At 52.9% G+C, this 14,583-nt stretch overlaps 1 protein-coding gene across 1 annotated transcript; it reads right to left on the bottom strand.

The window, feature by feature from the left end:
• Positions 1-1,071: 1,071 nt before the first annotated feature.
• Positions 1,072-2,007, bottom strand: LOC134143770 (olfactory receptor 14J1-like). Its single transcript, XM_062582056.1, has one exon. The coding sequence runs from the start codon at positions 2,005-2,007 to the stop codon at positions 1,072-1,074; it is 936 nt and encodes a 311-aa protein (XP_062438040.1).
• Positions 2,008-14,583: the final 12,576 nt, after the last annotated feature.

The following is a 14,583-nucleotide window of genomic DNA, read 5'->3' as shown; positions in this document are numbered from 1 at the left end:
GATTCCACAGTGTGGGAGCTTCTAGAGTGCCATGGCTCCCATCTGCATCCTATCCTGGTGCTGGCCCAGCCCTCTTGCCCTGCATGCAGCCCCAGGGCCTGCTCTGAAAGCACAGCACAGGACAGGGTGCATTCTAGGGGGAAACATGCCTCCAGTATGGTCCCCATGACAGCCCTTGGTGCCCTGGCCACCACGACCCTCCTGTATGGCCACCTCCCACCAGTCCTTAGCCCCTGCCCAGCCCTGATGCTGTCCTCCCAGGGTTAGCAGAATGGCCATGCTCTGGGGTCTGCTGGCATCTGGACCCACAGAAAGGCCAGGCAAGATGGTCATTTCCCTCATGCAGGTGCTGAGCCCAGCAGGCAAATGGAGCTGATCACATTCAAAGGTCACCTTTCACCAGGACTACAGTGGATGGTTGGTGCTGGAAAATAGCTGGTCAGAGGAGTTGGGTGTGTGAGGAGTTTCTGGGGCAGTTTCTCCTCTCTGTTCATGAAACAAGAAGCTAGGCTGGATCTTTGCCCTGTGGCACCCTGCTTGAGGGCCCTTATGGGAGGAGGATGGTCTACAGGCCCAGGATTTAGCTCCAGGACCTCTTCTGCATGTTCCCTGGCAGCCCTGCAGAGGACCCAGGAGGGTGCTTATCCTCCCAGGGCTCACAGCTGCATGCCTAGCCCTCCAGCTGAGCAGAGAGCCTTGTCTGGGGGTGACTTTTGGGGTAAGGACCAGCACACAGGGTGAATGTGATCAAGGATGTGTTGTGGACAGGGCCTGAGGGACTACAGCTTTGGAGGAAGGGCCCAGCCTTCAGGCAAGGCCCCAGGAAGAACCTACTTTATAAGAAGGATACTACGAGAGAGTCAGCTCTGACCCAGTGTTAGACACAACTTTATATGGGTAGCAGGTGAGACAGAGCAGTCTCAGTAAAAGTGGAATGAATCCACCCGTTTCTGTAGCAACGTGATAATAATAACAACAGTAATAACAGCAATAATAAAAACCAAGTGATCAAACAAAGCTCAGTCCTGGTACGAGACACAGCAGGAGTCATTTGTGCAGAGCAATGGCAATTTAACAACAGCTGAAAAATGTCCATGAAATCATTTTCCTCAGTGCATCCTTGAGCTCCTTGTTCCTCATGCTGTAGATGAGGGGGTTCACTGTTGGAGGCACCACCGAGTACAGAACAGCCACCACCAGATCCAGAGCTGGGGAAGAGAGGGAGGGGAGCTTCAGGCAGGCAAACAGGCCAGTGCTGATGATCAGGGAGACCATAGAAAGGTGGGGGAGGCACATGGAAAAGGCTTTGTGCTGGCCCTGCTCAGAGGGGATCCTCAGTACAGCACTGAAGATCTTCACATAGGACAGCACAATGAAAATGAAACACCCAAAGAATAAACAGGCACTAACCACAATAAGCCTAGCTTCCCTGAGGTAGGAGTGTGAGCAGGAGAGCTTGAGGATGTGGGAAATCTCACAGAAGAACTGGTCCACTGTGTTGCCTTGACAGAGGGGTATGGAAAATGTGTTGGCAGTTTGCAGGAGAGCATAGAGAAAACCACTGGCCCAGGCAGCTACTGCCATTTTGATATAGGCTCTGCTGCCCATGAGTGTGCTGTAGTGTAGGGGTTTGCAGATGGCAATGTATTGGTCATAGGCCATGACTGTGAGGAGAGAATACTCTCCTTCGAACAAGAAAACAAATACATAAACTTGAGCAGCACATCCTGAGTAGGAAATGGCTCTGGTGTCCCACAGGGAATTGGCCATGGATTTGGGGACAGTAACAGAGATGGTGCCAAGGTCCAGAACAGAGAGGTTGAGGAGGAAGAAGTACATGGGGTTGTGGAGGCGGCGGTCACAGGCTATGGCTGTGATGATGAGGCCGTTGCCCAGGAGGGCAGCCAGGTAGATGCCCAGGAAGAGTGAGAAGTGCAAGAGCTGCAGCTCCCGAGTGTCTGCAAATGCCAGGAGGAGTAACTCACTGAGGGAGCTGCTGTTGGACATTGGCTCTGCCTTGGTTCCGGGCACTGTGCAAGGAGGAAAAGGCATTGGCAAGATAGAACAGGCTTTTCTGGGCAAAACCCACTCCAGTCCTCGTAGAACCTGCCACATTGCCTCTCTCCTTTACCTTGTTCAGCTCCTTTCCAGACCTCCGGCTTGTGCTGAGGGTGCCCTGCAGCACAGAGGCCTCGGCCCATGAGCTCCAGAGGAGTTAGCCCTGCTCCACCGGGGTTTGTAAATGGAGGTGTCAGACTTCCTCGTGTATTTGGTGAGGATACCTGGGGATGGGTGCCCTGAGCTGAGGAAAGGGGATTTAGTCTGGCAATCCAGAGGGAATATTTTCTTTTTATCATTATGAGAGACAAACACAGCGCTCATGGCAGCTGTGCAGGAAAGAGAAGGTACTTCTGAGGGGTTCATCTCTCCAGGCTTTGCCATCTTGAACTGGGTGTCTGTATCTGGATCAATCACACCAGCTCCCACTCTGCCAAGGGAGGGAAACAGTGCAGTGAAGGCAGGGGATGACCCGATCCTTCTTAAATGTGTCTTTCCAACTGAGAAGGACCCTGCCCTCACATCATTGTACTATCTGCAATGATTCTCCAGGCAATGTAGTGGGAATGTGATGTTACTGCCTCAACTGCAGGTGAACCCCCTCCTTAGCCCCAGAGAGCAGGAGAGCAAAACCAGACCAGAACAGAGAGGTGAGGAAACAAGGAGTAGTTGCTCTATTGCTCCTGCCACAGGAAAAAACAAAGAGTAATGGAGAGACAGGCACTCAGAAAAGCCTTCCCCTCACCCAGCTGTGCACACCACCTCCCAGGTGGCAACATCGCAGGACAGTGGCTCTCAGCCCCTTTGCCACACATTAGGAAATGGGCATGTTGCAGTTAGAGATGCCTCTCTCCTCGGCTGGAGCTCAGGCTGCCGAGGAGGACAGTCACGACCTAGACCCCCTGGCTGTGAGGGCGGAGGGTCTGCTGCATGGGAGAGGAGGCCCAACAGCGCTTGCTTATAAATTGAATTGTAGGGGATGACAGGGAGGTCTCCAAATTACCCCTCTAAGAGCATTTTTCGTTCTAGTTTCCTCTCCTTCACTGATCGTATCTTCACTGCTTGGAGCTTTCCTCCTGAGAGTTGTTTCTCTCTGCCCTATGTTTGCAGAGTGAGCACTCTGCAAACAGCAGGAAAATGAAAACACAGACCCAGGAGAGCCCCCGATCTTTAAGGTGACCTCTTTCCCTGCCCTGACTGTGCTCTGGCAAAGATCTGTTGGAAATATCCCAGGGGTGAGCTGGAGCTGAGAGCAGCTCTTACCCACACAGCACCATCTAAACAGGAGAAGGAGAAGGAATCTGCCCTGCCAGGGATCACTCCTTCCAGCAAGAACTTTCCCCCACAGTACTCTGGGGACCTTCCCAGGTGGGCTGAGTGCTGACCCTCACAGGCAGCACAGTCACTGCCCCAGGCACACAACACCATGGGGCACAGGGACACTGCTCTGAACTACAGCCCTGGGCAGACATGGGTGCACTCCCTGGCTTCACACCCCTGCAATGTCCTGTGATGTCCTGTCCCTCTGACGACATAGCAATGAATCCCTGCCCTAAAGCACCACCTGCTCCAAACAGGAGAAGCTGGGAGAGCCACCCTGAGAAACCCTTTCAGCTGTGGAAGGTGCCAGCTGCAGAAGAACCTGCCAGGAACCACAGCAGCATTGCCCTGCAGCCAGAGATTTACTGTGTCATGGGCTGTGAAGGCTTATTCCTGCAGGGAGCTCTCAGCCATCCTCTCACTCCCAATTGTCTTTAACTTCTCAGTTAAAGAGAGGGAGAAAGAACCTGGCTCTGAGTCTTGCTGCTCTTTTAAGAGGAGCTGCTCCTGGACGGAACTCTTACTGCAGTATCTGTCAGGTTGCCATAGGCTACCATGGTTACAGGAGCCAGGTGCAGCTCAGAAGCAGAGTCCCAGCTGAAAGCATGACTGTCTCTGTCCCCTGTGCACACTCAAGATGTCCTCAGAACTCCAGGACTGACAGCTCCTGAAAGGCAGCAGGGTCACATTAAAGGTCCACTGAAGCAGACTAAAATAATCAGCAACGGTCCTTCCCAAAAGAGTGGAGAGAGACTGAGTCCAGCCTTGCAGTTGGTCTTATCAGAGGATGGTTATCTAAGAGAGGTGGAAACGTCCCACTCTAGAAGGTCCTGCTCCCATCTCATAGGAAGACAGGACACCTAGACGCAGGGAGAAGAAGGGAGTTCATTTACTTGTGCGTCAGGGACTGATTCAGAGGAGTTCATCAATACATCTGATGCCCATTGAGAAGCTCCAGGGCTGGAGTGGCATTCTGTTCCCTCCTGTGCACTGATAGGATATGGTATTCCCTTTGCCCACATTTGGGGGTAAACAAAATAAGTGTCTGCATGGGAGCTCGTCTAAGCTCCCATTGGAATCAAAGGTAAGTAGGAAGTTGTTCATGGGAGAAAGTTGTTCACTCACAAACACCTGGTGGCACTGGAAGAGACAGAGGTCATCCAGGATATGTGCCAGTGTCTGCCTGCCTGTTCTGATGGAGGAACTATGAGACAAATCCTTCCAGAGCACGAGCTGGGGGCCAAGTGGAGAATCTCCTTGGCCATCTGAAATGACACTTGCTACCGACAACTGCAAGAGCTCCACTCACTCCAAAGCCAGGACACATACAGATCCCAACACTGCAAAAAGCTCCTGTAATTCAGTGCTCACATTTGTTTTAATGCAGTGACAAGAGGCCTTCAGGGCCATGCCAAATGCATGGGGTGTGCAGCAAAACCACCATGTTTCCAGCAGGTCCAGCACAGGACCTCCAGGAACTCCATGCCTTTCTGGAGTGGTTGCTGTCAAACACTCCAGGGCATCATCGATTTCGTATGTATCTGCAGACAGTGGGTTCCCACCACTGTCTTCAGGCAAAGTCAATCCCATTTACAGCCAAGCGTGCTGCAAAGATAGCATATCACACCAAGCTCTCCACATACATGCCTACACTCTCAAAACCCAGTTGTTCTCCTGTCTCCAAACTTTTTCTGACTCCCAATGATAAGAACAGGGACTGTGCTAATGATGCAGCCATAGTGTGACTGCATTGCAGGCTGTTCTGGCCCAGCGACTTTCTCAGTGGCACCTTCTCCTTCCTGGAGATCCAGGTCACTTCTGTCACAGGCCCCAAGTTACTGCAGAGTCACCTTGGTTAAAAAACAACTCTTCTGCCATGACTGCATGGCCCAGCCCTGTCTCTCTCTGGCCTTGGGTATTGTAGCATTTATTCTCTTAGCGGGAGCCTCATGTCAGCATTACATCCTCAGCTGCCGTCTACACCAGCATGTCTCTGCTCTGGAGCGGGGCCTTTGCATACACGGTGTCCTTGGCTCTGGGACCACATTTCACAGCGACAAGTCTGCACTCAGCCCTGGTGCCACAGCTGAGGTTCCACATCCCAACTATACACAAAAGCACAAAGCCTGGCACACAAACTGCAGGAAGTAGAGATGCACAACCTGTGACAGAACTGCCACATTTTGAAGCATCCTGAGGAAGCCTATGGATCACAGAGCCTGATTCTCAGGGGGGACTTCAGACTCTCTAGCTTTCATTGGGACAGCAGTGCAGCAGGGTTCAAACTATCCAGGGCGATTCTGAGGGGTGCGAAGGAACACTTCCTAGCACAACTAAGCCAGCTATATCAACAGGGGTGCCATTTTCCTGGCCTTGGAACCTGCCAGCAGGGAAGAACTGAACAGGGATGTGATATTCAGTGTCAGGCTTGTAAAGAGGAGAAGCAGACTCCAGACTGGCAGTTAGGAGAGCAGACTTGGGCCTACTGGGGGGACTGGTAGAGGGGTCCCAATGGAGGCACCTCTGAAGGGCCTGGAGTGCTTGATAGTTGAGTCAGGAATGCTTTGCAAGAACACAAGTCTATGGCATTGGATGGGCTGCAGCTGAAAATGCTGAGAGAGCTGGCTGCTATCTTGCAAAGCCACTTTCTGTCATCTTTGAAAGCTATGGAGAGTCGAGGAGGCCCAAATGACTGGAAAAAGGCAAAGTGGCATCTATCTTCCACAGTGACAACCTGGGGAAGTATAGGCTGTTCAGCCTCGCTTTGATCAGGTGAGTGTCATGGAGTGAGTCCTCTCTGATCACAGTTCTGGGTCCATGAAGGAAAAGAAGGTGACTGGGTAGAGTCCATATAGGTTTAGCAAAGGTAAATCATGCCTCACCAACTGCATGGCCTTCTAGGTTAAAAGAACCGTATTGGTGAACCATCAGAGAGCAGTGAATATTAGCTAAGCTGAGCTTAGGAAGGCTTCTGACACTTTATCCCACAGGAAGCTTGCACACCAATTAGGTCTTCATGGTCTGAATGGGTAGACAGCCAAGTGGCCACATAATTGGATGATGAGGTTCAGAAGGTAGTGGTGAAGGGACAATACTCTTCCTGAAAAGTTATGGAGTAATAGAGTATCAGAGGCTCCTTCCTGGGACCTGTCCTGATTTACACCATGTCCCTGCACCTGGGACAGGCCTACACCCTGCAGAGATACAGGCTGGGAACTGAGTGTCCATGCAGCAGCTCTGCAGAAAAGGTCCTGAGGATTTTGGCAGACAGAAGGCAAAGTATGAGACAGGTGTGTGCCCAGGCAGCAGAGAAGGCCAACAGCAGCCTGGGCTGTATGAACAGGAGCATGGCCAGGAGGTCAAGGGAAGTGATTATCTCCTTCTCCTTGGACCTTTCTAGACAGAATTGCAATATTGCATCCATTGGCCCCCCAGGACAGGGGCTTTCCTGTACACGGAGGTCATCAAGAAGATAAAGATAGGTTCTTCATAACAGTGTGTGGCAGGATCAAGAGAAACAACAGCTATAGGCTGAAGCCAGAGAGAAAAAGGCTGAAGAGAAGCAGAAAACCTCTCTGCTGAGAGGATGTTCAAGCACTGGAATGCATTGTCCATCTTGTCATCTTGTTGGGCGCACCACGGGTCAGGGGGAGCCATCAACATACACATATTAACACTGCCACAGGACAGCTTCAGTCTGTGGGGAACTTAAGAAACGGAAGGTTTCAGCCAGCAGAAACCTCATCAAGTCTTACATAGAGAAGTGGCAAGTGCTGCACCTAGGAAAGAAAAGCCTGTGCATCAGGATACTTTGGGACATGTCCAGCTGAGGAGATGTTTCATCCAGAAGAAGGCCTGAGTGTTACGAGGGATGCCCTAGGAGCCATTGGTGCATGCTCCCTCCCTCAGAATAAGGCCAAAAGCCTATGGGGCTGCATTAGGACAAGCATGGCCACCCAGACAAGGGGAATTATTATCCTCCTCAACTCAGCACGAGTGTGCCCCATTAGGGGGCTCTCAGGAGCTGTTCTTGGTAGTGGGAAGCAGCATGGAAGGGGAAAGACACACAAACTGCAGCTTGAGAAGTCCAGACTGAACAATAGGCTGAAGAAATATCACTCCAAGGGTAGTGCTGTGGTGCAAAATATCACCTGCAAAAGGTCAAAAAGTCTGTGATCAGCCCGTGGCTCTGTGTTTCAAGAAACAGCCAGCAAGGACAGAGAGACATCAGTAAGAGAGGGGAGAACCTGGAGTGAGAGCAAGGTGGGGAAGCAGGCTGGGAGTCTGCAGTCTCTAGGGACACAGGGACAGGTGTGAGACAGCACAGAATGGCCTGAGTTGGAAATGGCCAAGGGCCCTGGCAAGACTGAAGGGCCCTGACAGTACTGAGGTCTGTGTCTCCTTGGCTATGGTTGCTCTCTCTGCCACTAAGCCCAACTAGGAGACACCGGGGCCTTGTTGCCTCCCGGCACCCAGGGAGCCTTGGAGGAGTCATGCACTTGTCCTGCACTTGGTACTGCACACCACCACCCACACACTGCCCCCAGGAAGAGCCATGGGCAATGTCCGAGGGAAAGGATCTCCTTTCCCAGGGATTCGGTGTCCGCTTCCCAGGCTTGGCCATTTTGCTTGATAAAACACATCAAGGGTTGGGAATCAGAGGTGTCGGCACATTTCCTTTGCCTGCCTGTAATCTGTGAGTACAATTTTCTGCTCTAATCAGCCCCCACAGAGTATTTGTGGATAACGATCCTCAGTGGGACCCATTAACACTTGACAAACCTTGGGCTTCACTTCTGACTTCTACTGCTGGAATATTTCTTCAGTCTCCTCTCAGGAGCTCAGTTCCATCAACTCAGCAGCAAATGTACTGTGGGGCTCATTAAAATGCAAAAAGCCTGATGAACCATGTCCCCCACTATAATTTTCTTCAGGTATTGTAGGCTAATTGGAGAGATGTCAAGACTGTAGCTGAAAGATGGAGACTTCAATAATATACAAAAATTCCTACTTTTAAGGGTTTCTTTCAGGATTATTATATTAGAGCTTTCAGAATAAATGACAGCAACATTCTCCTGCTGAGATCCATCCAGTGTCTTCCCTAGGGAAGTCGGGACATGTAGGAAAAGCAATATCCTGGTGGTCAGACCCTGGGAGGACAATCTTCCTCCCCATGTCCCCAACACAGCCAGTGCACTCCTCAGCCTGGGACTGACATCACTCTTGGTAAAAGCTAACCTTATTCCACTGTAGCCTGCAACTGAGTGTTACAACTCATAGGTCCCAGTTCCCTCCTGCTTTACCTAGAGAACTAGCTGCAAATCAACGACTTTTTTATTGCAAAAACATAAAAAGAAAATAAAAAGAAACAAAATACGACAAAGTTTCATTAAAATAATTACACTCCTCAACACTCTACTAAGTTGCCTTCAATGAGGTTCACCTTTCACAAGAGGTAGCCTCACTAGAAATCTTTTGGACAGATAGGAAATCGGAGACACAATCAGAATTAATGACTTACCTAAAGGGACAGATTACTGAAAGATGGAATAAGCCTTAAACTCCCTGAAGGGCAAATCAGCAGCTCAGTACCTTTATGAATCAAGCATAAGAGGAGGAGAAAAACTGGAAAAAAGGGAAACTTAAAATGTCCAGCTAGGGTGCCAGAAGGAAAGCTGGACAAAATTCATGGAAAAGGGGAACACTTCCTCATATTTACCATCTGGTCTGGTCTGCCCCGTGGCTTTGGAGACTGGCAAGGACCAGCATCACAGGTAAAGCCCTCTGAATGATGTGTATTAAGGGCACATTTGCTCTTTTCTGGCATCTCATCTCCATCTCAAGCACTGCCTTTGCAGACCAAGAAACCTTGCTGGAATCTGGTTCGTGCTTCAGGGAAGAAGACCACATCCTGTCCCACACTGTTCTATATCCCACTTCTACAAAGAGAGTGACCCACAGTAGTTATCAGTTTTGAAGCTCACCAAAGCTACCCAAGGGGGAAAACAGTTTGCAAGCTCACTAAAAGCATGTCAGTGCCTAGTCACACTTTATTTTGTCATGTGGATACCATATGACTGATCCAGTCTTTGAAGGATGTCAACCTCCAATCCAACCCCAAAACCCCAGCTTCCTGCACAGGTCTGCCCAGTGCAGAGACTTGTTGGTGCAGGGACACAGACATGACCTCTCTAGTGCTTCATTTTAAATATTTCACAGCCTTTGGCACCATCTGGAGATGTTCCTGAAGGGTTTATTAGAAATATTTGGAACTTATCTGGGGTGAGGGGAGGCAACTACTTTCCAGAATGTGAGGGGAAATCTCTCTTTTCTCTCCCCGGTTGTGCCATCTCCATGGGAATGACCTACTGAGCCCCCAGGTGACACGAGCTGAGGTCACAGTGGGTTGTGACACATCACAGGAAGGTCTTCCTGGTGACATGGTGAGGTCCACACTTCCCTGCGAGGCCCAGGCGCTGCTGGGCACTGCTCTCACTCTCCCCACTGCTGCCCTTCAGAGCTGCTTCATGGCAAGCAGCAGGGACAGGAGGCAGCGGGAACACATTGCGACCACTCACTAACAGGCAGAGGAGCAGGGACGTGTTGGAGAGGAGTTTTGGGGGACCAGACAGAAAGAGCATCCTTCCTCCCTGCATTGAGAGGTGAGCTGAGGGCAAGGGAGCAAGCCAGATGGAGGCTCCTGCACTGACACTATCAGCTTGGACTCCAGCTGTTTATTCCCGAGTCTCCTATGCTCTGCACCAAGGGTAAGGGCTGCAGGGGCTCCTTCCTGACATGTCGCACAGAGACTGTTAACTGCGAAAATGGCTGTGGGCCCTGATCTGTGGGGTGAGTGGACAGAGTGGGGAAGCTGCCACAAGAGCCCTGCCTGAGGGTGCTGCCTGGTTCAGGGGAGAATGTGGCAGCCAGGACTGCTGGGTCCTGGGACTGGGGCTGCCCTGAGCCCCAAGGCTCCTGAGCTCCTGGGGCTCCTCAGCCCTTTGGAGTGACCCTCTGGGGCCCAGCCCAGCCCCACACAGAGCAGCCCCTGCCTGGCCATGGCCTGGAACACCACAAGGGCTGCGAGCCCCAGGGCTGCTGTGGGGAGGGGCCCGGGCAGCAGAGGTGAGAGGACACAGCCCTGCCCTGCCCTGGGGGCAGCAGCACGCTGCCCGTGGGCTCCAACGCCCCAGCCATGACCAGGGCCCCCACACCAGCACCAGGGCTGGCACCAGCACAGGCCCCAGGGCTTCCTCCCACGCCTGGCATGGACACAGGGTGCAGGGCAGCGAGGAGCCCCGTGGGGCCCCTGCGGCAGAGCCCAGCCCTACAGGGCAGCGACCGGGCCCCAGGGCCCCGCACTGCCCGGGCACCTGACGCCGGGCTGCCCCGAGGTCCTGCCGCACCCCGCGATGCTGCCCACAAGATGGCGCCGTCCCGCGCGGGGGGGGGGGGGGGGGCAGGGCTGCCGCGGGGTGACACAGGGGGCGGTAGTGTTGCCATGGCAGCGCCCCGGGTCTGCAAGGGCAGGGGGCGGGGATTGCTCTGACTGATGGCTCTTGACAGCCAATCGGAGCGCAGCCTGTGGCTCAGCCCTGTGGAAGGAACCAGACGCCTGTGCTGTGGGGCTGCTTCTCCCTCTGCCTGGGACATGAGGCCCTGCTGCCTTCAGCCCTGTGGTTGCTGCTCCTGTGCGATGCTGCTGTCAGGAAATGCTCCCCAGAATCACTTGCAGGCCTTTCCCCAGCTCCTGTGACAGGCACATGGCTGTGGTGGTGACTGTGATCTCTTTGTGAGTCCCTGATGGACCAGCGTCAACCTCAGGGCTGTAAACGCAGGCCTGGAGTCTGATTTGGGGCTTCTTCCTCAGGACAGGCTTGCACCCCTGCACCAGTCTCTGAGGGAGTCCAGGTAGAATTTTTATGCTGCTAAATGGATTAAGAGCAGGTGTGAGCAGTGAGAATGGTAATGTCTGATTTCCAGTGTCTGTGTGCTGCAGAAAACTCTGCCCCATCAAAACACCAGGGGGCTTCTGAGATTTTTCTCCAAGATGTGGATGATATCTCTGAGGGTTGATGTGTCCTGAGGGTCCCCTAGCTGCAGCCATGGCTGGTCGTGTGCCCTGTGTCCCCGATGTACAGCTGCATGTTGGGTGGCAGCCCTCTGTGAGGTGAGGAGCAGGCGTGTGGTGTGTCAGAGTGGTGGGGTACCTTGTGATGGGGACAGATGATACCCTGGTATCTTGGTGCTGATCACAGGAGGAGGTGTCTGGAGAGAGCAGTGCTCTTTGTGAGGAGTGCCTTAGGCTGAGGGGATGAGGATCACTGTGTGGTGAGGAGGTGGCTTGGCTTGCAGGACCCAGGTGCCTTGATGATGTGAGGCAGGGATGGTGGCAGCCTGCTGCCTTCTCTGCAATGAGGTTCAGGCCTTGTGTTTCCTCAGCTCTTGCCAGGATGTGCAGGCAGGATGCTGCCTAAAGGGCAGGGAGTGTTTCTGCTTGCTCTGAAGTGTGAACCAAGACTGCTTTTTCCCTTTCTGCTCGCTTGCTTTTCTTCATGAGAGCTTTCCCTTGCAGTGGTATTTGCTGAGAGAGGAAAGGGCCATGTGTGTTGCTCATTGCTGGCTGGGCATTAGTGTACTGGAAGCTCCTTGGAGGAGTGAAAGCTTTGCAGAGAGAGGGTCTTTGTATACGGGTAAGTATGTTCCTAGGAGATGAATTGGAAGGTGCTGCTCCCTTGCTGTGCCAGATCTCCCTAGACAAGGAGTCCCTTTGAGTAGGCGAGCCAAGCAAGAGTGCCCTGCGAGGGCTGCACCTCTCCTCCTCCCAGCTGCAGTCTCTGAATTCCCCATCATCCTGCTGTCTGTGCTGCAGCAGGGACACAAGAGAGCAGCCCACGTGCAGGCATGAGTGTGCTAGGTGTGGTGGTGTTAGGTGCTGCCACTGCTGACATGGGCAAGGCGCTGTGTTTTCTCCTGAGGCTTGGATGGGTGTGAGGAGACCCACTTAGCTCTAGATGCATTGCTGCAAGTTGCTGGAGCCAAGGGAGGTGTGGTGAGCACAGCCGTCATCCAGGGAGGCTGCTGTCTTTTGGTCAGGCACTGAGGACCTTGTGTGCTTGAAGCCCTTGACCCTTGGTGTTTTCTACTTGAGCACTTTTAGAGTTGCCCCTCCTTTTTTGAGGAAGAGTCCCAGAGCTTTCTCAGTGTAACCACTCTTGTTTTCGGTCTCGTCCCTGCTGAGGCCTGAGGGGATAGTCTCCCTGCAGTGCTGAGAAGTCAGGGTGCCCATGAGTGGAGCCCTGAGGGTCAAATACTTTGTAAGAGAGGAAAGAGAAATGGTCCATCCTCCAGCCTGCCCCCTCAGCTGGTTTAGAGGACACTGCCTTGCACCAAAAATGGGTAAAAACAAGCTTGGCTCTCCCACACCTGCTGTGAGGCATGTCGGGAGGCAGCATGTCACAGTGTGGTGGGTGCCCTGTGGTGGGGATGGGGGCCTAGTGTGTTGGTGCTGGGTGCAGGAGGAGGTGTCTGGAGAGAGCAGTGCTATGGGAGCCCTGCCAGGCTGGGAGAAAGGAGCACTGCAAGGTGAGGACCTGACTGCACTCCCAGGGACCAGTGTGCCATCACGGTGTCCTTCCTGGGGATGTGGTGTGGGGATTGTTGGTGACCGTGTTCCCTCCTTGGAGCATCCCCGTATGATCCAGAGGTGCTCACTGTTTGCTGATGCCTTAATGACTTTCCGTTGCATCCGGACACTCATTGCATCTTCCCATTGGAGGCCCTAAGCCATTCGAGTCCTTCAGAGAGATGGGGAGTTACTCAAATGAGTCAGAGCCATTTCTCCTCTTTGTGGCTGCCCAGACCTTACAGATAGCGGGGTGCCAACTCACAGGAAGCTGGGCCTCTTGGGGTGATGGGTGGCTTTGAGGAGCCTGTCTTTGGTCAGTGCTCAAGGTGGCAGCTCCAAAGCCACTGGTCCCTTGGGAATGCAGTCCCAAAATAGCAAATGTATTGAGCCTGCAATGGTGGAGGACCTGTGGAGGTGGGGGTCCAGCAGCCTGATCAAGGCATGGCCCAGAGGGTGAGGATGCTCCAGTCCTTGTCCCATCAAGTTCTGAATATCTCCAAGGATGGAGATTCACAATCTCTCTGGGCCTTCTCTTGCCTGGGCTGAACATACCCAGCTCTTCCAGCCTCTCCTTATCTGCCCCATGCTTCAGCCCCTGACCGTTTTGGTGTCCTTGTGCTGGACTTCCTCCTGTGTGTCAGTGCCTTTCTGGAACTGGGAAGCTCAGACAAGACCAAGCATCCAAAAAAGGGTCTTAGTTTTGCCCAAACCAGGAGTCCAGTGTCTCCAAGGACCCGACTGTCTGTGCTCTGATGATTCTTCAGTTCAGTACAGAGGGGAGACATTTGCCCTGGGCTGCTGTGACTATGTAAGGCCAGCAGAACTGATGATAACTCTCCAATTCTTTCTTTTTAGGTTGCTCCACTCATGTAGGCTCCAAGTGCAGTTCTAGTGCCCGCATGGCTGGAGGGAGGATGCCAGGGTGCATCCCTGTAGCTGTCAACATCTTTGCCAAGATCATGACCCTCTGAAAGCAGCTGCAAGTGAGTGAGGTGAGGCTACATATGGATGTGAAGGCTCCCCTCAATGCACCTGGCTGCCATGGGTGACAGGGTGTGAGTTCACCTCCTGGTACCTCTGCTCTCCTTCTGCTTCCTCACGCCACAAATGCTATTACTACTGGCCTGCTCAGCAAATGCTGTTGTGCCCCCTCTTTTCCTATGGGGCCTATAAAATGACCAGTAAGATGAATTAAAAGACTCTTCTCATGAAGTGCAGCATCTCTTGAAGGCCTGTGTCTAAGTGCCTGAAAGCCTCCTGTGTGTGGGCTGAGGAAGTCTCACAGTGCTTTGACTTCTCACCCTGCAACGGATGAAGATGTGCCTGGTGCCAGGCAGCCTGTGGCACCAAGGCATCAGGCAGTGCCCCACAAAACCAGGTGCAGAGCCAGGTCTCCTGCTCCAGAGCCTGTGCCCCCAGGGCAGCTGGCATTTCAGCAGAGCTCCAGTCTGGGGCGGTCTCCTTGCTGGGGTCTGAGTTCAAAGACTCTGCATCCTTTCTCCCTTCACAGAGCCTCCCTGTCCAACTAATGAAAGGAAAGGGACAGAGGTTGCTTTGTGCTCAGGAGACCTGCAGGA

The sequence above is a fragment of the Rhea pennata genome, chromosome 8 (assembly GCF_028389875.1).
Source record: "Rhea pennata isolate bPtePen1 chromosome 8, bPtePen1.pri, whole genome shotgun sequence".
Taxonomy (NCBI): Eukaryota; Metazoa; Chordata; class Aves; order Rheiformes; family Rheidae; genus Rhea; species Rhea pennata.
Note: the sequence above shows the minus strand (reverse complement) of the source record. Positions and strands in the feature narration are given on the sequence as shown.

Bases quoted from the DNA above. Each gene is read 5' to 3' on its own strand.
- LOC134143770 (XM_062582056.1), bottom strand. From the start codon at position 2,007: ATGTCCAACAGCAGCTCCCTCAGTGAGTTACTCCTCCTGGCATTTGCA.